This window comes from Acomys russatus, chromosome 1 (assembly GCF_903995435.1).
Source record: "Acomys russatus chromosome 1, mAcoRus1.1, whole genome shotgun sequence".
NCBI classification, from domain to species: Eukaryota; Metazoa; Chordata; class Mammalia; order Rodentia; family Muridae; genus Acomys; species Acomys russatus.
This window is the reverse complement of record NC_067137.1, coordinates 86,327,910-86,349,729: the sequence shown is the minus strand read 5'-3', so window position 1 is coordinate 86,349,729 and position 21,820 is coordinate 86,327,910. Positions and strand designations below refer to the sequence as shown.

Genomic DNA, 21,820 nt, shown 5'->3' with positions numbered 1-21,820 from the left:
CAGCGCGGGCGCCCGGGCGGCGGCTTGGGCAGCACTCTCGCCCCTCTCCCCTGGGGTCCGCTTAACCCTCCTCCTGTTTGCACAGCTGGACACCACTGGGATCCTCCCAACTCCCCCCCAGCTGGATGCTGCTCGCCCTCTGCCCAGATGTCAGACCCCTGCCCCGCCGGGTCCCGCAGTTAGGCCCGCCCTCGCGCTCCACCCTGGACGCTGTGGGGACGCTGACACTCTGGTCCCGTCCCGCCTAAAGCTTGTCCGCTCGGGGTCGTCCGTTCCCCGTGCCCTCTCGCCCCTCCTTGCGTGGGCCCGTCCGCCTCTGGCCTGAGTCACTTCCCCCGCCATGCCCCGCCCGGTCCTCGTCCCTCCCTGGCTCCCGCCGCGTGGGGCTGCCTGCCCCGCGCCCTTATCCCGCTGCCACCCTATACGCGGGTGCATCCTTGCCCGTCCCCACCCTGGGTCGAGGGGGGCACCCGTGCTTTTGCACACGCCGGGGTGGGGGGAGTCCCGGGTCACGCGGAGGCGTGTGGGGAGCCTGTGACGCTCAAGCTTGTCCCCACACTTCCGCCTCCAGTCACGACTGGGGACCGTGGCACTGGCGCTCGAAGCGCGGGGCCGACCCCCGCCCCGCCACTCGGGCAGGCGCGCACGTACGCAGGCACGCACGCAGGCACGCACACCAGCCCCGGTGCTGCCGGCTCCCCTGGCAGCCCCGTCACGTGGGCCGGGCGCGGGAAGCCGCGCGAGAGCAGCTCGCCGGGTGCGTGAGCGGGCCGCTGCCGCGTGCTGTGCGCCGCGCGGGAGCCCGCCCCTCCCGCACGGAGAAGCCCGCCCGCCGCCGCGGCGGAGTCTGGGTAAGCAACGCGGCCCTGCCCCTGTGGGCTGCTCCGGGCTCAGTCCCTCCCGCCGCGAGCCGCCCGGGCGGCGGCTGCAGCTGCACCGGTCGCGGGACAGATGCAAGTAGCTGGGGACAGGGGTGTTTTTGGTCCGTTGGAGATGTCAGTCAGGGCCCAGGAGGAAATTAGCAACGGCGAGCGAGTGCTGGGCGCGCGGTGCCCGGAGCCGTCCTTGGCCGTGGGCCGCCGGGGCCTATCGCGGGCGGGATGGCGCGCGAGGGCGCCGCACAGCCTTGGAGCCCGTCCCGATGCTGACCCGGCTCAGAAGCCCCAATCCGCCTGTGGCAGCTAGGATCCGGGCGGCCGCGCCAGGCCTACGACTCTAGCTAGTGGGCGGGTATCCAGATCAGGCTTCGCAGTCGCCACTGTCCCTTTCCCCATTCCAATTTGTGAGTACCCCGTTTTTAGGGAAAGTAGCCCCCAACCCTAGTAATTCTTTTTTCTCATACGGATTTTATCTTAGCCAGATGGTTTCTCTTTGAATTCTGCCCACATCTTATCACTGTCTCCCTAGCTCTCATTTGGAGAAATCAAGCCGTTACCAGTTGCTTAGGCAACGCACAGCGCTGTACCTGGAACCCGATAGCAGCCAATGTTGTGTTCTGTAAATTAACTCCCATCCCCCTGGAGCAAGTCCTTTCAAAGCTGCAGAGCTTGTTGATTGACAGGATTAAAGTACATCTGGGTTTCCAGAGCCGAAAAGGACCTTAGGTAACATCAAGTTCATCCCACTCATTTCACAGATGACACCCAGCCGAAGGATCATAGTGTTGCTTGATCAGGATTCTGCACGTTTCGTAGTTCGGCTTTAGGGCTACAGACACTTTTGCCACGGAACTCGATATTGTGCCAGTTCATCCTGCTTGGTGCAGTGTATGCACCAGAAGTGATGACGCTTGGCTTACAGGACTTCTGAGGTTGATTGAGAAGTCAGTGGTGGCCATTGTGATGGCTCTAGGGAGTAGTAGAGAGGACAGTGTTTCTGGGTGAGCACAGTGTATTTTGGGGCCAAAAGGTCACTTCCCTTTCCACACCCCCAACACCTGTTCAGCCTTGTACTTGCAGGGCTAGGCATTGGCCCATTTCTCTTTTGTTTTAGAGACTTAGAGCCTGGCTATTATAGTCCAGGCTAGTGTAGAGCTAGAGATGGGTCTTACATCAGGTTCCTCGGCGCAGGGACCACGGGTGCGTGCCCTCTTGTCTGCACACTTGCTTCCTCTTTAGGCTTAGGCATCATTCCTTTAGCAACCTAGATATGTTTTAGTTTAAGAGTAAACCCCCACTAGCCAACAGTGGGAGAGACATGAACTAGCGCAGGTGGCTAGGATGCAGTCAGGATGCAGGGAGAGGTCAGGGGTGGTCAGCAAGAAGTGCCCCTCCACAGACACTAGACATTTGTTCTCAGTGCTATAATAAGCATCTCGTTTTTGTTTGTTTGCTTAGCTATAAAGAGTTTCCGCTCAGGTCTGGTCACTTAGTTTTATGTGCTAGCCGTCCCTAGCTGTTTTCGTAGGTGAAGTCCCTAAAAAGGTAGAGTATGGTCTCCTTGTTGCAAATATGTTTTAAGCCTGCAGAAATACACCAGAGAGAGATACCTGACTGTGGCGATGAGATAGTGTGCAGAGGAATGTAGGCCTAGATCACTCATCTTCCGGGTCCAGCCAGTGATCTCTCGCACATTATATCTTGCTCCCAAGTCAAGCCGGGAAGGGGATGAGAGAATCGCCTGTGGCTGATTTATTGGCGCCTGTGGTTGCCCGGAGAGGCAAGGCAGGACTTTCAGCTGCCCTCTATGCCTTACAAAGTGGAGCTGTGTACTTCCACCCTATCTCCTGAGGGGAATGCAAAGGAGCCAGACTGTCTAGCTGAGGAGGAGGGGCCCAAGTGGCTTGGCAGTAAAATACCCTGACCGTGGCTGCGCTGCTGGGAAGCGTTGCATAATGCCTTCCCTACCACTGACCCGAAGTGATTTATTCCTCACAAGCTGTAGGTTGTATTTGACCAGTGTGTCCATTTTTGAAGAAACAGAAGAGTTGGAGGGCTGTAGGATTGCATCCCTTAGAAAAGCAGTACAGGTGCTCTCGTCTTGATGAACGGTAAAGCACCACTTCCTGTGCTCCTTTCTGCTTATTTATTCCACAGAGCATGTGAACCTCAGTGCTTTGAGAGGAGGGCCAAAAAGAAAGTCCTGCTGCAGTTGACAGTTAACCCGGCTGTGGGGTTAGATCCTCTCATCTCCACCTCATGCCATCACTTAGGGCTCCTCAGTCAAATGTTTTCCTTCAGGCTGGCGAGATGGTTCATCAGTTAAGAGCTCTTACGTGCTTGTAGACGGCCCAGGTTTGGTTCCCAGCACCTATGTGGTGGTTAACAACTTTCTGTAACTCCAGTTCCCGGGGATCTGATTTCCTTCTGCTTGTCACAGGCCCCTGCACACACATGCACCTGAATTCATACAAGTACACACATACAATGTGTTTTGCCAGGCATGGTAGCACACATCTTTTTGTTTGTTTTCCAAGACAGGGTTTCTCTGTATGGCCCTGGCTGTCCTGGACTCACTTTGTAGACCAGGCTGGCCGCGAACTCACAGGGATCTCTGCCTCTGCCTCCCAAGTGCTGCAATTAAAGGCGTGCGCCACCACGCCCGACAGTTTTAGTTTTCTTACTTAGTATATGTGTATCTGCCTGTGTATATGGATACTACAGATGTGCAGGTACCATGGGCAGAAAAGAGTTGCAAGTGGTTGTGAGTTGCCTAATGTGGGTGCTGGGACCTGAACCCATGTCCTCAGCAGGGGCAGAGATGCTCTAACTGGTGAACCACCTCTTCAGCCCCTTGAAATCATTTTATAAACAAGTATAAACTTGTTGCATGTACTTAGTTTGTAATAGTGCAGTCATTGTAATCTAGAAAGTAAATCAGGTCTGTAGTCTGTAAACTACCAAGCACCCTGTTAGAGCATGAATGTTCCTTTGGGTTGCCTTAGGCTTTTGTTGTTGTTTTCATTCTGTTTTGTAAGCTGTCTCTGCCTCCCAAGTGCTGGGATTAAAGATGTCTGTTAGAGTCTCCTGTGAAGTTCTTTTTGGTTTTGTTTTAAAAAAAGAAAAAAGAAAAAAAAGAAGAAGAAGGCCTTCAGGGTCAGAGAATCCATGTGCTTGAGCTGAGCTGTGAGATGGTTCAGCAGGTAAAAGTATTTGCCAGGTGAGCCAGATGACAGGTCCTTAGAACGAAAGGAGAGAAATGATTCTGTAAAGTTGTGATCCGACATCACGTACATGCTGTAGCATGTGTGGATTTGTACTCACACAGATCATACACACACAATAAAGGTTTTTAAATTTGTGTGTGTATTTAGCCTGCATGTAAAGTCTGTACCATGTGTGTATAATGCCCATCGAAGCCAGAAGGCAGCACTGAATCTCATGGGTCTGGAGTTATGGACCATTAGCTGCCATGTAAATGTTGGAAATCAAACCCAGGTCCTCTTTAAAAGCAGCCAGTGCTGAGCCATCTCTCTGACCCCAATAATACAGGTTTATTATTTATTTTCAAAATTGAGTGCTTAGGGGACAACTTTGGGATCAATTCTCCCACTGCCTTGTGGGATATGGGGACTGGACACAGGTCATCAGGTCTATGTACAAAAGCCTCCATCCACTGAGCTGTCTCCAGTCAAAGCCCCAGAGCTCAGCCCTTTCTGTGGGTTACTCTGTGGGCGGGGCTTCAGCATCCTTCCAGCTCTGCATAGCCTGTACTGTGATAGGTTCCACTGTTCCAGGAGGAAGTTATGTCTGTAAGCATTCATTCTTGCTGGGAATTATGGCACATGCTTACGATCCCACCATTCAGGAGTGTGAGGCAAGAGAACATGGAGTGCAAGGTCAGCCTGGGCTAGTAGTAAACTCCAGGTCAGTCCAGGGCGTGTAGTGAGGCCTTGTCTCACAAATAAAACCGGATAAGTTCGTTCATTCCTTAGACAATCAAACGTCACACATCCACAGTCCTCTAAAAATGACTACCATTTTACACGTACCAAGTTACAGTCGCCGTAGAAAGCCTTTTGTCACATAGCACTAGAGGTTTTTTTAACCTTTGTATTTATAGCGATGAGTAAGTAGCTCAAAAAAGCTTGACCTTCCTCTGCCAACTTTCCTATCTTTTAATGATAATTGATTATAAAGTCAGTTACAGATTCTTCCAGTGTGAGAGAATGAAGACCTGAGTAGTCTAGGGCGTCCCACTGCTGCTGATCTCAGAGTGCAGTCCAGCCAAGGAGATTTTCCTAAAAAGTCTAAGACACTGACTATCATGCTAACTGAATTATAAACAAAGTAGTGTAAACTGGTTTCATCTTAGTTTGAACTAATCTACTACAACCCAGAAAGTACTAAGGCTTTTATAGTCTCCCAGCTGTCAGCACTCAGCCTATTGTTGTAAATATTACTACTTTGGGGGGAGGGTGTGATGCTTGAATGGGGAGGGTTGGGGTGACTATGATAAAAAAATACCTTGTACGCATGTATGAAATTCTCAAAAAAATAAAATGTTAAAAATACTAATTTGTTAATAAAAATTTTTTAAAGTTTTAAAACTCTTTGCTTCCTAAAATAAATAATGAAGGGTAAATTATTTTTCTGTAGCCTATTTTACTTTTTTTTTTTTTTTTTTTAAAGATAAGCCCAGGCCAGATAACCTTGAACTCATTGTGCATAGCCCTGGCTACCATTGAGTTTGCAGCAGTCCCCTACTCTAGCAAGTACTGAGACTACAAGTGTGTAAGGCCATGTTTGACGTTCTACACGATTTTAGTTTTTGGGGGTTTTGTTTTTTTTTTTTTTAAAGACTTACTTATGTGTTGTTATGTATACAGTGTTCTGTCTGCATATACACCTGTAGGCCAGAAGAGAGGATCAGATCGCATTACAGATGCTTGTGAACCACCAAGTGGTTTTTGGGGATTGAACTCAGGACCCTTGGAAAAGCAGGTGGTGCTCTTAACCATTGAGCTATCTCTCCAGCCCTTGTTTTTTTGTTTTGTTTTTTAAAATTACTTTGGTATGTGGGTGCTTGCCTACATGTATGTCTTGTCATACATGTGTGACTGAAAATTGAAATGGCAGTAGGCTTAGCAGTAGATGCTTCTGTTTTTATGCTTTGGTGGCTGGCTAAGGCAGGAGTAACTTTATTGCTGGAAGGGAAAAAAAAAAAAAAAAAGGCAAAACACAGACCAGGCAAAGTGAGGGGCTACCCAAGAAATGGTGTGTTGGGGTGATGTGTATACACTGAGTTTGTTTGTTAGAGGGTTTTTTTGATTTTTGAGACAGGGTTTCTCTGTGTAGTCTTGGCTGTCCTGGAACTCGTTAAGTAGACCAGGCTGGCCTCAGAGATCCTCCTATCTCTGCCTCCCAAGGGCTGGGATTAAAGGTGTGTGCCACCCCGACCTGGTTTATACTCTGAGGCTTGTCACTACTGAACTGGACATGTTTACAGCAGCCTCCAAACAGCATACCTAGGGCCAAAAACCATGGATTTCAGTTGCTGCCTGTGATTGAGGGGGTAGAACTTGGGAGTGTTAAGTTCAGCCAGCATAACTATAAAAACAAAAAACATCACTCTTTGGAGGAATAGTACTAAATCTAGAGTCTCTTACGTTAATCATATTTTATTTTAGTGTATGAGTTCTTCATATGTATGTGTGTGTGCGCACATACCCTGTGTGTGCCTGGTGTTTATGGAATCCAGAGGAGGAAGAGGACATGCAGTTTCCTTGAACTGGAGCTAGAGAAGGTTATGGGTCACCCTGTGGGTGCTGGAACTGAACCCAAGTCTTTTACAAGAGCAGTAAATTCTTCAGTTACCAAGCCATCGCTCTAGTCCCTACTCATAGATTTTAGGATACAAATGACTAGACATGAGGGGAAAAAATGAACACCCCACAATGATACAAAAGTTAGTAGTTCAAAGATAAAAGGTTGTAAAGCCAGGCGCGGTGGTGCACACCTCTAGCCCCAGCACTGGGGAGGCAGAGGCAGGAGGATTGCTGTCAGTTCGAGGCCAACCTGGTCTAGAGTGAGTCCAGGACAGCCAAGGCTACATGGAGAAATCTTGTCTTCAAAAACAAAAACAAAAACAAAAATGGTTGTAAGCAAATAGCACAGAAAATACTTCAAAAAAAGGAATGGCACCAAAGCCTAAGAGGGCATGGCTGCCGGCTTGTGATTCAGCGCCTTCCTGAGAAATTCTGGCAAAGATAAAGGAAAGGTTACACGCTTGGAGAAAAGTGAGGCAAGAATTGAACAAATTTTCAACCTGAACAGAAAAGAGCTGGAATCTCATGGAGTGGGTTTAACCAATTAGAAAAGGCAGGCATCAGTGACTTCAAAGGATACGTTAATGGGAACTAAAGTAGAAAGGTCTTGTGTATGGCAGTTCCTTACACAGTTCCTTACACAGTTCAGTCCTCTTAGTAGTTGAGGTTCCCTTTCCCTTTCCATGTGGACTGACTTCAGAGCTGTGAGTTAAATGCTCAGACAGCCATCCTCGGTCATCTCTGCGGTTGCAAAGAGATCCAGGTAACTCCCAGGTTTTCTTCAGCTTGCCTTTGGCTCTCAGAGGGCTCGCTTCCACCCCGAGTTCCTCCTTGGAGCTGCAGCGCCTCAGTGCCCCACCTCCCCTCACTCTGCCTGCCTCATGTTGTCTATTCTGAACGGTCCCTTTAATCAGAAAGCTTGCCTTAGCCATTCCCTGCACTTGTGGGAGTCACACGCCCTCCTCTCCCAAGGTTCCTGCCTTTTCCTCACCTCCTTTGCCTCCCTGCTCAGTTCTGGTGTTTTCCTGTTTTGTTTTTGTTTTATTCTATCTTTTCTGTCTTGCAAGTTTTGGTACTTAACTTTTTTTTTTAAATACTGGAGAATGAATCAGGGTGCTTATGCATGCAGGACAGTCTTCTACCATCATCTAAACTCTTTTTAATAAAATATTTTTAAGCTGGGTGCAGTGGTGCATGCCTGGGGAGGCAAGGCAGGAGGATTGCTGTGAGTTTGAGGCCAGCTGGTCTACAAAATGAGGCTACACAGATAAACACCCCCCCACCCCCGTCTCCACATGCACGCACACAATTTTTTTCTTTTTTGACACAAGGTCTAAGTTTCCCAAATTGGTCTTAAGCTTATGCTCTATCTCAGGATTGGTGACATAAGTACCTTGGCATCCAGGGTAGCTTTGATTACAGCATTGCCTGTACCACCAGGCCCACCTCATACTTAGCTTGTTAATTTTTTTTCCTCTTAGTTTGGTTTCACCGTATAGCTCTATACATATTTAGAAACTTCAGTCCTGTCATTTCAAAGGCCTCCTCCCTCTGCCTCTGCTCCTTCTAGAACAGTCTTTACTCATCACCAAACATTTCTACTTCCTTTTCCTGAAGTAGACACTTTGAACTCACTGAAACCTCCTCTACTAAGCCAGTTCCTGTGGGTAGCTCTGGTGTTTTACCTTTTTATCAACACCAAGAACATGGCAGTTACTCTGAAAATAAGTGGCATTGTCTAGTAACCCAACCTGGAGTTCTGAGACTCACCTTTAACTTGCAGTCTGTGGTTCACTGCATCCGGTCTGCTGCCAAGCTGTGCCGGTTCTGTGTGGCATAGCTCTTGTGTTCTCCCTTTATTCCCACCGCCATTGCATGGTTTCTAGTGGACTCTTTGACTGACAGACCTAGTAATGATATGGTCTAGTACTTACTGAACACTTACTATGGACTCCGCTATCAAATTTATATACCCTTTTGTCCCCCCACCCTACATCCTCATTAACAAAGTCTCACTATGTAGTTCAGCCTGGCCTTATGTTCCAGACCTTTCTGCCTCAGTCTCCTGAGTGCTTAGAGGTGTGTGCCACCATGTCTGTCTTCCTATGATACCTCTCAGGAATACTGCCATCATCCATATTCTGTAAGTGAAACTGAGGCCCAGAGAAGTGAATGTCCTGTCAAGATTATAGAGCTAGTTAGTGGCAGAGCTGAAATTCTTCAAGTAGTTGGGTTTCATAGTCCACACTTTCAGTTCTATACTCTTCTCTCTGCCACAGAATAAGTAACTGACAGCGCTGTTCCCACACAAGCATCTTATATAGCTCTTTTCAAACATTTCAAACAGTACCTTCAAGTACAACTGTGGCATACTTTGTATCCTCAGTGAACTGGGCCTGGCATTTCCTTCTGTTTACTCTTTTTTTCCCCTGCCTCTTTATACCAGATTGAATTCTTCTGACATCAAAATATTCACACCCCTCTCAGTAATGTTACTCAGTTTTATCTCTGTCTGCCTGTTGAAGTAAGACCAGGTTGAATGTCTTACTTTCACTGTCTTCTCCGTACTTATCTCCAGCTGTTCTGGTGACACTTTAACATTTTCAATTTGTAATATAATTATTGTTTTGTGTTTTATCTTCTTGCTTAGCCATGTACTTGATTTTAGCATTTGTGTCTTTTTTTTTTTTTTTTTTTTTAGCTTAGTACGACATACTTTTTATGTGTGTGTTTCAATGAGTTATCTGCTGAGGAAGTGAAAATTTTAACTGTTGCTCAGCCCATTAACCACAAGCCTTTTGTATTGTAGCTTTGTGTGTGCTATTTTTCATGTCTGTAAGGTTTAATAGCTGGTTATGCCAATGGACCATAATACCTATGATCCAAGAATTTGGTGAAGTTTTTTGTGAAGCATTTTTTTAAACAGCTGATTGAGATACTCCACTTTGAGCCATTTTATTGACTCTAAAGTGTCTTTGTATGCTAAAACTTCAGATACAGGGCTTAAAAACAAAAACAAAAACAAAAAAACCTCCTTGCCGGCATGGTGGCACACTCCTGTAATCCCAGTACTCAGGGAGGCAGAGTCAGGCAGACCACTGTGCAGACCAGCCTGGTCTATAAAATTGAGTCCAGGACAGCTAAGGCTAAACAGAGAAAACAACAACAGATTAAAAAACAAACAAACAACTTGTAAATTGATGTTTTAAAACCAAATGTGGTGATTGTAAGTAGTAACTTTTGGTCAAAAAAACCTCTCTTGGAGTAAGACCCACAGTTTACAGTTTTATTTCAAAGGATAGGCTAAAGTTTCTGTAGCTTCTGCTTAATTATTTCAGTGATACTGAAAGTTTTGTTTTGTTGTATGAAATGAGGGAAGGCCAGCAAGATGGCTCAGTATACAAAGGCACTTGCTGTCCAGGTCTGATGGCTTGAGCATGAGCCCTGAACCCACATAGCAGAGAGAGCACCAAAACCCACAGCACTGTGCTCTGACCTTCATATACACACCCTGGCTGCATGCCCACACACATACAGAGTAATAATAATAATAGTAAGTTTTTAAGTGGTATGACTTAGCAGTAAAGCTGCTTACTGCCAAGCCTGACAACCTAAATTTGAACCCCCGGACCTCTGTGGTAGAATTATAGAACTGTGACACTTCTGCAAGTTGTCATCTTATCTGTGGACATGCCCCATGACATTTATGTGTACACACACACACACACACACACACACACACACACACACACACTATAGCTTACTTAGTGTTTGCATATGTGCATGTGCATGAGTGGCATGGAGGCCAGAAGCTGTAGGTAAAGGCATTTAGCAAGACACCTGGTGTGTTATGTCAGTGCTGGGATCTGAAATCTGCTCTTCACGATTGAGCAAGAAGCACTCTTAACTGCTGAGCCATCTCATCAGCCCTATAATAATGTTTTAAATGTAAGTAAGATGATGGAGAGTTAGGGTTTTGTTTTATTGGAGGATGAATGGAGACATTATTAAATAAGTATGGAATAAGAGTAATACATGAGGACTCTGGGGAGCTCACTTAGCAATTAAGAACATCTGTTACTCTTGGAGAAGACCTGAGTTTGGTTTCCAGCACCCACATAATAACTTAGAACCATTTTTAACTCCAGTTCCGTATAATTAATGGCAATACCTTTCCTCTGCCCTTTGCCCCCCCCCCACCCCCGTTTTGTTTTTTTGAGACAGAGTTTCTCTCTGTGTCACCTGTCCTGGACTCAATTTTGTAGACCAAGCTGGCCTCAAACTTACAGAGATCTGCCTTCTGCCTCCTGAGTGCTGGAATTAAAGGCATATGACACCACGCCTTGCTTCTTCTGGCCTTTGTTGGCACTGTATGCATGTTGTGCACAGACATAAATTCATGCAAAACACCCATCCATACACATTTTTAAAAATTCTTTTAGAAAATGTATTCACTCAGAAGGCAGAGGCAGGCAGATCTCTGAGTTCAAGGCCAGCCTGGTCTACAAAGAGTGTTCCAGGACAGCCAGGGCTATCACACAGAGAAACCCTGTCTTGAAAAACAAACAAAAACGCCAGGCAGTGGTGGCACACGCCTTTAATCCCAGCACTTGGGAGGCAGAGGCAGGCGGATCACTGTGAGTTCGAGGCCAGCCTGGTCCACAAAGTGGGTCAAAGCAACACAGAGAAACCCTGTCTCGAAAAAAACAAAAAAACAAAACAACAACAAGAACAAGATTTATTTATTTGTCACATATACAATGTTCTGCCTGCATGTGTGCCTGCACACCAGAAGAAGGCACCAGATCTCATTATAGATGGTTATGAGCCACCATGTGGTTGCTGGGAATTGAACTAAGGACCTTTGGAAGAACAGCCAGTGCATTTAATCTCTAAGCCATCTCTTCAACCCTCCCCCCCGCCCCGCCCCGACATAAAAATTTCTTAAAGTGACTAAGATCACCTCTTGCAGAGAACCCATGTTTGATTCCTAGCACCAACACAAAGTGACTCCCAGTGACCTGTAACTCCAGCTTCTGGGGATCTAACACCTCCAGGAGCATCTGCACTCATGTCCAGTGTCCACACACAGACACATGATTCAGGGGTGGGTGGGGGGCGGAAGCTTTCTTAAAGTAATATCTGAGTATAGAGTTAAAAGAATCAAGTTACAGAGTTTCTGAAGTTAATTATTTGAAAAATAAAACTTGTAAATAATACTACCCTTCAGTCAAGGATATAGTCCTACATAGGAGGAATATAATCATGTAAATAAGAAAGTAAAAACACTGAATTCAGGATGGTGGTTGTGTTTAGAAGCAAGGTAGGTGGAGGGTGAAATGAGGAACATGCCAAGGAGTTTCTACCATGTGTGTAATGGATATTTCCTGTGTCGGCAGTGAGGATAGGCTTATTTTTTATTTCTTTTTTCTTTTTTGGTTTTTTGAGACAGGATTTCTCTGTGTAGCCTTGGCTGTCCTGGAACTCACTCTGTAGACCGACCAGGCTGGCCTCGAACTTGCAGAGACCCGTCTGCCTCTGCCTTGCAAGTGCTGGGATTTTTTGTGTGTGTGTGTGTGTGTGTTTTTGTTGTTGTTGTTTTGTTTTCAAGACAGGGTTTCTCTGTGTAGCCTTGTCTATCCTGGACTTGCTTTGTAGACCAGGCTGACCTTGAACTCACAGCGATCCATGTGCCTCTGCCCTCCTGAGTGCTGGGATTAAAGGTGTGCGCCACCACGCCCAGCTCCTTTATGTAGTATTATACTGTTTTTTCTTCTTATAAATACATTTTAGAGATTATGTTGTACTAATATATTTATATTTTTTAATAAAACCAGGCCCTTTCGTCAGCAGTGGCATCGCTGTCATTATGTTATAGTCTGAACTTCATTGGCTAATACATAAATTGCTTTTGCTGTATAGCATCTGCTAACCAACAGGAAATCCAAGTTTTTCCTTAATTCCTATTTGCAAATATTCCTAAAGCTTCCCGTGGAGGTTTTTATCTGTGGCTCTTCTCTGTGTCCCTCTAGTTTGTGAGTCATGTTCCCTTTTAGGGAATATGGGGAGGCAGATTTGGGCTTTGGAGCTGGGGTTTGAACCCTCTGTTCCTGCCCCTTACTAGCAGTGTGGTCTTGGGTGTTTGTCATGCAGTCCTTAATCTGTAAAGGGAACTTAGTGTTCCTTTGCTTGTGAAGTTCTGTTAAGAACTGAATTGGTTAAAGTGCCTAACACATAGGAAGCACTGTGAAGTATTAGCTATTTTTATTGTATTACTGATTGCTCACCTGTCTGCTACTCTAATCTGAAGGTTAGCTCTACCCTCCACCACTGACCTCCTTAGACCTTGGTCTGTCTGGTTACCAAAGAAGCCTCATTGCCATTTTCAAAACCTGCTCTTTCAAAGGATGTCCCCAGTGCCACCCACTGAACTTCAGCTGCCTTCTCCCCAAAGCACCATGGCTGTGTGCATGGCTAGAGCAGAGATGGTGGTGGAGTTCAGTCTCCCACCTGCCTGAAACTGACTTCCTGTGTCCTTGTTGTTCATGGTCGTGTCGTCTGGATTTTCCTCTCGAGGCTCATTTGCCGTATTTCCCTTTTCTTTTCTTGGAGAATCTGTATCCAGGTGTGTGTGAGATCAGGGTATAGATTTTTTCTTGTGAGCTCCCAGGCCCCATGTAAATCTGGGTATGCATGGCTTGACATCTGTGACTGCTAAGTCCCCCAAATATTTTATGACAACCAGGAGGTCAGTGTCTCCTAAATGCCAGAGGATCTCTGAAGAAAGTGACAGTTCTAGTCCAGGTAGGATGCCCATCAGCTGGAGAGATAGCTTAGGCTCACAACCAGGTAGGATGCCCTGTTATTCCTACTTAAAACTAACATTTGAATAGCACTTTCCCTTACAACCTGGTTTTCACTTAAGTTTTCTCATCTAACTCTGAGCCACACATTACTATCTCATTCCCTTCTCTGCAGTTCAGAAGCAGCATTAGAAACACGATGGCAAGATGCGGGTGCAGCTCAGTAGCAGGGTGTTTACCTGCTGTAAATGAAGCCTTGGGCTCATCTCTAGAACCATAAGGGAAGTAACAGTGGGGCTTGCCTGGCATGTGCAAGGCCCTAGGTTTGGTCAAATACGTGCGGGTACACACACACACACACACACACACACACACACACACACACACGGAAAAGGTTGAGCATTTCTTTACTCATGTATTACTCATACAAATTACCTTCTTCCTTGGTTAAAGAAAAAAGACTATCTTACGGTTCAGTAGAGTTTATTTCAGTTGTCATAATTTAGGGCCTTAATGTTAGATAGGGAGTGAAGTTAACAGTGCTAATCTCATATAAAATTAGGCCGTAAACCAGGTGGTGGCGCACGCCTTTAATCCTAGCACTTGGGAGGCAGAGGCAGGTGAATCTCTGTGAGTTTGAGGCCAGCCTGGTCTACAAAGTGAGTCCAGGACAGCCAAGGCTACACAGAGAAACCCTGTCTCAAAAAAAAACAACAAAAAAAATTAGGCTTTAATGTTCTAGTTTTGTGTGAATTGTAACTAGTTTTGTGTATAAGCGTGCGTGTGTGTGTGTGTATACATACATACATATGTATGTATATATGTGTATATAAATATCTATATATCCCAAAAATATGTATATTTATGTTGGTTTTTCTCAGAGCCGCAATGGATACTGCTAGCCATAGCCTTGTTCTTCTGCAGCAGCTGAACATGCAGCGAGAATTTGGTTTTCTGTGTGACTGCACAGTTGCTATAGGGGATGTTTACTTCAAAGCCCACAGAGCAGTACTTGCTGCTTTTTCTAACTATTTCAAGATGATATTTATTCACCAAACAAGGTAAGAATGTGCTTTTGTAAATGAGAATTTTTATATTGTGATATATATGCCTTACAATATCGTTTAAGGCAGTGGTTTCTCAACCTTCCTAATGCTGAGGCCCTTTAATACAGTTCCTCATGTCATGGTAACCTCCAATGATAAAATTTTGTTGCTACTTCATAATTCATTTTGCTACTGTTATGAATTGTTACGTAAATATCTGATATGCAAGATATCTGATAGTCGACTCCTGTGAAAGGATTGTTTGACCCCCTCTCAAAACAAGTCATAACCCATAGGTTGAGACCCACTGGCTTAAGGGATTATTATGGGGTTACCCTAATACAAATTTTTAGTTATAGTAACATTTATGTATTGTTATTAAATTCAGTACATGATATCCATGGTAGAACATACTAATGAAGACAAGTGTAACTAAAATTGATTAAAGGATTAGTCCCATCAGGTGTAGTGGTATACTCCTTTAATCTTTTTTTTTTTTTTTAAAGATGTATTTATTTATCAAGTATATATTAAGTGTTTTGCCTGCATGTACATGTGCATGCCAGAAGAGGGCACCAGATCTCATTATAGATGGTTGTGAGCCACCACGTGGTTGCTGGGAATTGAACTCAGGATCTTTGGAAGAACAGTCAGTGCTCTTAAGCTCAGAGCCATCTCTCCAGCCCCACACTCCTTTAATCTTAGGCAATCTTAGGCAAATACATCTCTGAGTTTGAGGCCAGCTTGCCTATGTAGTGAGATCCTGTCTCAAAAGAATACTACCAGGCTGGAAAGATGGCTCAGTGCTTAAGAGCACTGACTGCTCTTCTAGAGGTCCTGAGTTCAACTCCCAGCAACCACATGGTGGCTCACAACCATCTGTAATGTGATCAGATGCCCTCTTCTGGTCTGTGGGTGTACATGCAGGCAACACACTGTATACATAATAAACAAACAAATCTATCTAAAATAAAAGAATCTATCAACAAAAATGCTTAGCCAAACCCAAGCATCAAGTCCTATAATGTAAATTCCACTGTTGTCCTGGTGTAGAGAAACAGCAACTGAGCCTGAGCTGTTAGAGGGCCCGTCCAGGATTAAACAGCTGACTGGTTGGGCTGACTGTAACCCTGTCTGAAGTTGTACACTAGGTCGCTGCTTTCTGGTGTAGCAACATTTCAGTGCCAGTTCTACCATCACATGCTTCACATCATCAGTCAGATTGTTTGTTCCACTTTTTAAAAAAAATTCTTTTCCATTTTTTGAATTCAGGTAGTATGGAGATTCAAATTCTGAGCTCTGGCAAAAGATTAATTTTAGTCTAGGTTTAATTCCTTCTAGAATAGCCCTTATGTAATTATTTGTTTATTTATAAATTTTGAGATAGAGTTTCACTAAATTGCCTAGGTTGGCCTTGAACTCACTCTGTAGCCCAGGAGGACCTTGAACTTGTGATCTTTCTGTCTCAGCCTTCTGAGTAGCTAGAATTATAGGTATATGCCACCAGGCTTGGTTCCACATATATTTGGATGCGGGGAGGGCTGTTGTTTTGTTTCTTTTAAAAGACCTTACGTGAAATTAAGATGTCAAACCTTAATTATATATATATATATATATATTTAATTCTTCAATCATTTAAATATTTCCTAAGTACGTATATGTCAGAGTTCGAGCCAGACCATAGTTAAAAGTAAGTTATATACTTTGTCTTCCAGAAATCTGTAGTGTGATAGGAAATTAAATGTAAATCTAGTAATTGACTTTTTTTGTGTCAGTCACTTTCTGGTGCTGCAATAAAATGCCTTAAAAAACAAGGATTTGTGTTTTGGCTTGCGGTCTTAGGCTTTTGTCCACTTGTGGCTGGCTGGCTCCATTGCTTTTAAGATTGTGGGAAGGCAGAGATACCATGAAAGAAGGGCATAACAGAAAAGCTGCCCACTTCATAGTAGGCAGGAAGAAAGCAGGAACAATGTAGACAGATCAGGAACAAGATAGATAGCCCTGGAAGGCGTGTTCTTAGTGACCCTTCTTCCACCGTGGCCCCATCTCCTAGTTTCCACCACCTCCTAATGATGCATCACATTGTGATTCCATGAGTGGACTGACACACCGCTGAAGCCAGAGTCCTTCTAACCCAGTCCCTTCCCCAAAACCCATCAGCTGGCTACCAAGGTGGTAATGCCTGAGCCTCTAGGGCACAGGCCACATTCAACCTTCAACACTCAGTTCTCAAGTCTGTTAAATGCTAGACTAGTACAGGCACCTTTTGTGTTAAAAGATTAGATGGATCAGTAACATTAAAATGTTTAGAACAGAGCTGTGTAGTGTTGTGCTGACATCAGAGTGCGTTCACAGTAGAAGAGTTCTAACAAGCCTGCTGTGAGAAGTCTGTAATAGACCTTACAAATTAGAAAAATCAAGAGTGGCCGGCTGGTGGTGGTGCACACCTTTAATCCCAGCACTTGGGAGGCAGAGGCAGGCAGGCAGTTTGAGGCCAGCCTGGTCTACAGAGAGACTTCCAGGACAGCCAGGGCTACACAGACAAACCCTGTCTTGAAAAACCAAAAAAGGGGCTGGAGAGATGGCTCAGCGGTTAAGAGCACTATCTGTTCTTCTTAAGGTCCTGAGTTCAATTCCCAGCAACCACATGGTGGCTCACAACCATCTACAATGAGATCTGGTGTCCTCTTCTGGTGTGCAGGAATACATGCAGGCAGAATATTACATACATAATAAATAAATCTTAAAAAAAAAAAGAAAGAAAGAAAAGTCAAGAGTCCTTCAGGTGTTGCAGAAGAGCATAAGGAGGCGTACTTCAGTAGAAGGGGAAATGGCGTGGATCAAGGTTTGCTAACTAATGCTTGTAATTGCAGCATTTTAGGTACGGAGACAGGAGGATCACTGTGAGTTTAAGGCCAGCCTGGGCTATACTGCAAGTGCTAGGCCTGGACTACATATTAAAACCCTGTCTCAAAAAACAATATGAAACAAAAATGGTATAAAACACTTATAGATGTGATCATTCCGACAACAGAGCAGATAAAGTGACTAGAAAGTACGGCACGCACGGTAAGAAGATGGAGTTGGGGCTGTAGAGAGAGATGGCTCAGTGGTTAAGAGCACTGGCTGCTCTTCCAAAGATCCTGAGTTCAATTCCTAGCAACCACATGGTGGCTCATAACCATCTCTACTGCGATCTGGTGCCCTCTTTTGGCCTGCAGACAGAACACTGCATACATAATAAATCTTTAAAACAACAAAAAAAGAAGGCAGCGTTGGCGTGCAGACAGGTAATGGGAAGCCTTGTCTGCTGGAGGCCTTTCCTGTGATGTGACACTGTAGATAACAAAAGCTATCTCCCCCTCAGTCTCCTCTGAGCTGTGAGCTGTTTAGCTTCTGTAGCATCTGCTGTTAGCCAGGTGCTGGCTAAACATAGGCATTGTGAGGGTGAGGCCCACCCTGTTTGTATTTGTATTGATCAACCAAACACCTTCAGGCAATAGAATTTTGAATTTACACCCCAAAATGCTTGTCCCAGAACATGCTAGTGACTAGACAGGGCAGAGCAAAGAAAGCAAAACCTGAGTGAAGAAGCAAGGATCTCAGGACTAAGGACTAGAGAAACTAGATCACCAGTATGCTGACTCTCAGGGAAACTGAGTCCATCAGATGCTGTCCACGGTTTCTTTTTATTTATTTTTTAAAATATTTATTTATTTATTTATTTATTTATTTTACATGTAGGAGAGCTATATCTGCAGGTCACCTGCAGTCCAGAAAAAGGCATCAGATCCCAGTATAGATGGCTGTGAGCCACCATGTGGTTGCTGGGAATTGAACTCATGACCTCTGGTAGAGCAGACAGTGCTCTTAACCACTGAGCCATCTCTTCAGCCCCATGTCTGCTGTTTCTTCATGGTGTCATTTCCCTTTGACTTTCTACTCTAATTTTACAGAGCTTTACTCTGTTATTCTATCTAGAAACCAAACTGAGTTAGAAATTATTTTAATGCTTTAAAAAATTCTAAGGCCGGGCATGGTGGTGCACACCTGTAATCCCAGCACTCGGGAGGCAGAGGCATGTGGACCTCTGTGAGTTCAAGGCCAGCCTGGTCTACAAAATGAGTCCAGGACAGCCAAGGCTACACAGAGAAACCCTGTCTCAGAAAAAATAAAATAAAAATTTTACCTATCTTCATTTATAATTTAAAGATTTAGAAGCCAAAATAAACAGCATCATTTACATATTAATTGTTAACAATTTCATTAGATTCCTTTAAAAATATAAATTTTTGGTTTAGTTTGCTTTACTTTTGGTTGTTTGTCGTTTTCTTTGTTTTGAAGATTTATTTATGTATGTGAGTGTTTTGCCTGTATGATGTGAGCTGTTATATGGGTGATGGATACTGAAGCCAGGTCCTCTGCCAGAGCAAAGTGCCACCTCTCTAGCTCCCTGGTTTTGCTTTTCTGAGATAGGGTCTCTCTATAATTGCCAACTTAAAACATCCAACTAAATGGCAATAATTACATTCATAATGTTATACCTGCAACTATATTGTACCTAGTAAGTAACTCTCTATTCTCTTTCAGCCACCAGTAGCCAGCCCTTATTTAACTGTAGGCTTCCCCCACCCCATACGTCTCTGTCCCTGTCCCTTGTATATGGGTATTTGTCCTGCATGTATGCCTGTGCCCCACTTGCATGCTTGGTGCCCACTAAGACAGAAGAGGGCATCAAGTCCCCTGGAACTGAAGTTACAGACAATTTGAACCACCATATAGGTGTTGGGAATCAAAACCAGGTCTTCTAGAAGAACAGCAAGTATTTTTAACCACTCAGCCATTTCTCTAGCCCAGTTCTATCTCTTTGAATATATTTCTCTTGTATATTTCTATTTTTGTTTGTTTTGGGTTTTTTGAGAGAGGGTTTCTTTATCCCTGGCTGTCTATGAGTGCTGGGATTGAAGGCCTTGTTTTAGGTATTTCATGGACATGGTAACACACATCAGAACTTAATTGTTTTTTATGATAGAGTAACATACTGTTGTATTTACAGCCCCATTTTGTATATCCATTTTTTAAATTTTTCTTTCCTTCCTTCCTTCCTTTCCTTCCTTCCTTTTTTCCTTCCTTCCTTCCTTCCTTCCTTCCTTCCTTCCTTCAGAGAGAGCGAGACAGACAGACAGAGTTTGTAGCCCTGGCTGTTCTGGAACTTTCTACTTAGACTAAGCCAACCTCCAACTCAAAGAGATGCACCTGCCTCTGCCTCCCAAATGCTGGGATTAAAGGCTGCAGCACAACACCTGGCTCCATTCATCTTTTGATGTATTTTTAGCTGTTTCCAGCTATTAGCTACTATAAATAATGCTATGGTGAAACCAGCATATAGGTATCCTTTTGAGTTTCTGTGTTTAGTTCTTTTCTTAATATATTGAATATAAAAGCAGAGCACCACCGGGCACGGTGGTGCACGCCTGTAATCCCAGCATTCAGGAAGGCAGAAGCAGGCAGATCTCTATGAGTTCAAGGCCAGCCTGGTCTACAAAGAGAGTCCAGGACAGCCCAGGCTACACAGAAAAACCCTGTCCAGAAAAAAACAAAAGCAGAGCACCTATTTTAGTCAAAAAGTTTTGATCCTCGGGCACCTAGGACAGATCATATTGCTTAGGAATTGCTCAGTGCTGAACTAATCGAAATATCTGTCTGTATTTCTTGATGTTAGGCACTAGATTGGATCTAGAAAGGCTTTATTGATGGACCTTAAGTGCAGTTCAAAATCGAAGAGTGATTTTTTTTTCCTATTCTATTTCATCAAGGCAGGTTGCCAGATTTAAACTTCTAAAGGAGAATTTGTTTTAACCTGAGATTGCTAGAAACCAAAAGGTTAACTAGGTTTATTTCATTTTGTGTGGTTTTGTTTTTGTTTTAACAGTGAATGCATAAAAATACAACCAACTGACATCCAGCCCGATATATTCAGCTACTTGTTGCATATTATGTACACAGGAAAAGGGCCAAAACAGATTGTGGATCATAGCCGTTTGGAGGAAGGGATCCGGTTTCTTCATGCTGACTACCTTTCTCACATTGCAACTGAAATGAATCAAGTGTTCTCACCAGAGACTGTGCAGACCTCAAATTTGTATGGTATTCAGATTTCCACAGCCCAGAAAGCAGCTGTCAAACAAGGGCTGGAGATCAAAGAAACTCCTCCCAGTAGCAGTGGAGACAGAGCCGCTATCCAAGGCGACCACCCTCAGCTGCAGCTCTCTCTTGCGATTGGGCTAGATGACGGCAATGCCGAGCAGCAGAGGGCCCATCCAGCTGCCCAGGCTCTGGAGGAGCACCAGAAGCCCCCAGTGTCCATCAAACAGGAGAGATGTGACCCAGAATCTGTGAGCTCCCAAGGCCACTCCTCATCCTTGTCAGAGGTGACCAGCCCCACTTTTACAGAGAACAGTGTCAAAGTCCACTTATGCCATTACTGTGGGGAGCGTTTCGAATCCCGTGGTAACCTGAGACAGCACCTCCATACCCATGTGTCTGGATCTCTCCCATTTGGGGTCCCTGCTTCCATTTTGGAAAGTAATGACCTTGGTGAAGTGCATCCACTTAGTGACAGCATCGAGGCTCTAGAGTGCAGGAGGCTTAGCTCCTTCATTGTCAAGGAGAATGAGCAGCAGCAGCCACCACCTGAGCTCTCTAGCCGGGCTACCTCAGAGCCTTTACAGATCAGTCAAGTATCCTTGATCTCCAAAGACACAGAGCCAGTAGAGTTAAACTGTAATTTTTCTTTTTCAAGGAAAAGAAAAATCAGTTGTACCATCTGTGGTCATAAATTTCTTCGAAAGAGCCAGTTACTGGAACACATGTACACACATAAAGGTAAATCTTACAGATATAACAGATGCCACAGGTTTGGAAATTCACTGACCCAGAGGTTTCAGCAGTACTGTGATAGCTGGCCCGATGTCCCCTTAAAAAGTTCTCGCTTGTCACAGGAACATTACGACTCGCCTTGTGCCTCAGCGCCAGAGCTCACCCAAGGGGGCGTGGACGCCATCCTTGTTGACTAGCAGTTTCCCCACCATGATTTTATGGCAGTCTCGGGGAAGGTTTGTACGCCAGGCTTAATCGCCTCCTCACAGTTTTTTGACTTAAAATAATCTGTCCCTGGTTTTGAGGTTGTACATACTAGTTTTTATTATAAGACATGACTATTAAACATAACTTTCAAATTATCCTATGAGCTTTTTCATAAATTA

The 21,820-nt window shown here is 44.7% G+C and overlaps 1 protein-coding gene across 3 annotated transcripts; it reads left to right on the top strand.

Annotated features, from left to right (window-relative positions):
* Positions 1-766: 766 nt before the first annotated feature.
* On the top strand, positions 767-21,631 carry Zbtb25 (zinc finger and BTB domain containing 25). 3 transcript variants are annotated; one of them, XM_051147778.1, is made up of 3 exons: positions 767-851; positions 14,391-14,570; positions 20,488-21,631. In XM_051147778.1, the coding sequence occupies exons 2-3, from the start codon at positions 14,398-14,400 to the stop codon at positions 21,629-21,631; spliced, it is 1,317 nt and encodes a 438-aa protein (XP_051003735.1). In that variant the 5' UTR covers positions 767-851; positions 14,391-14,397. The 3 variants fall into 3 exon arrangements, with proteins under 3 accessions (XP_051003735.1, XP_051003718.1, XP_051003727.1); XM_051147761.1 differs by lacking the exon at positions 767-851 and adding an exon at positions 861-1,282; XM_051147770.1 differs by lacking the exon at positions 767-851 and adding an exon at positions 862-953.
* The last annotated feature ends 189 nt before the right edge of the window (positions 21,632-21,820 follow it).

Bases quoted from the DNA above. Each gene is read 5' to 3' on its own strand.
- Zbtb25 (XM_051147778.1), top strand. From the start codon at position 14,398: ATGGATACTGCTAGCCATAGCCTTGTTCTTCTGCAGCAGCTGAACATG. The intron at 14,571-20,487 runs GTAAGAATGTGC...TTGTTTTAACAG, and splicing joins ATATTTATTCACCAAACAAG to TGAATGCATAAAAATACAAC.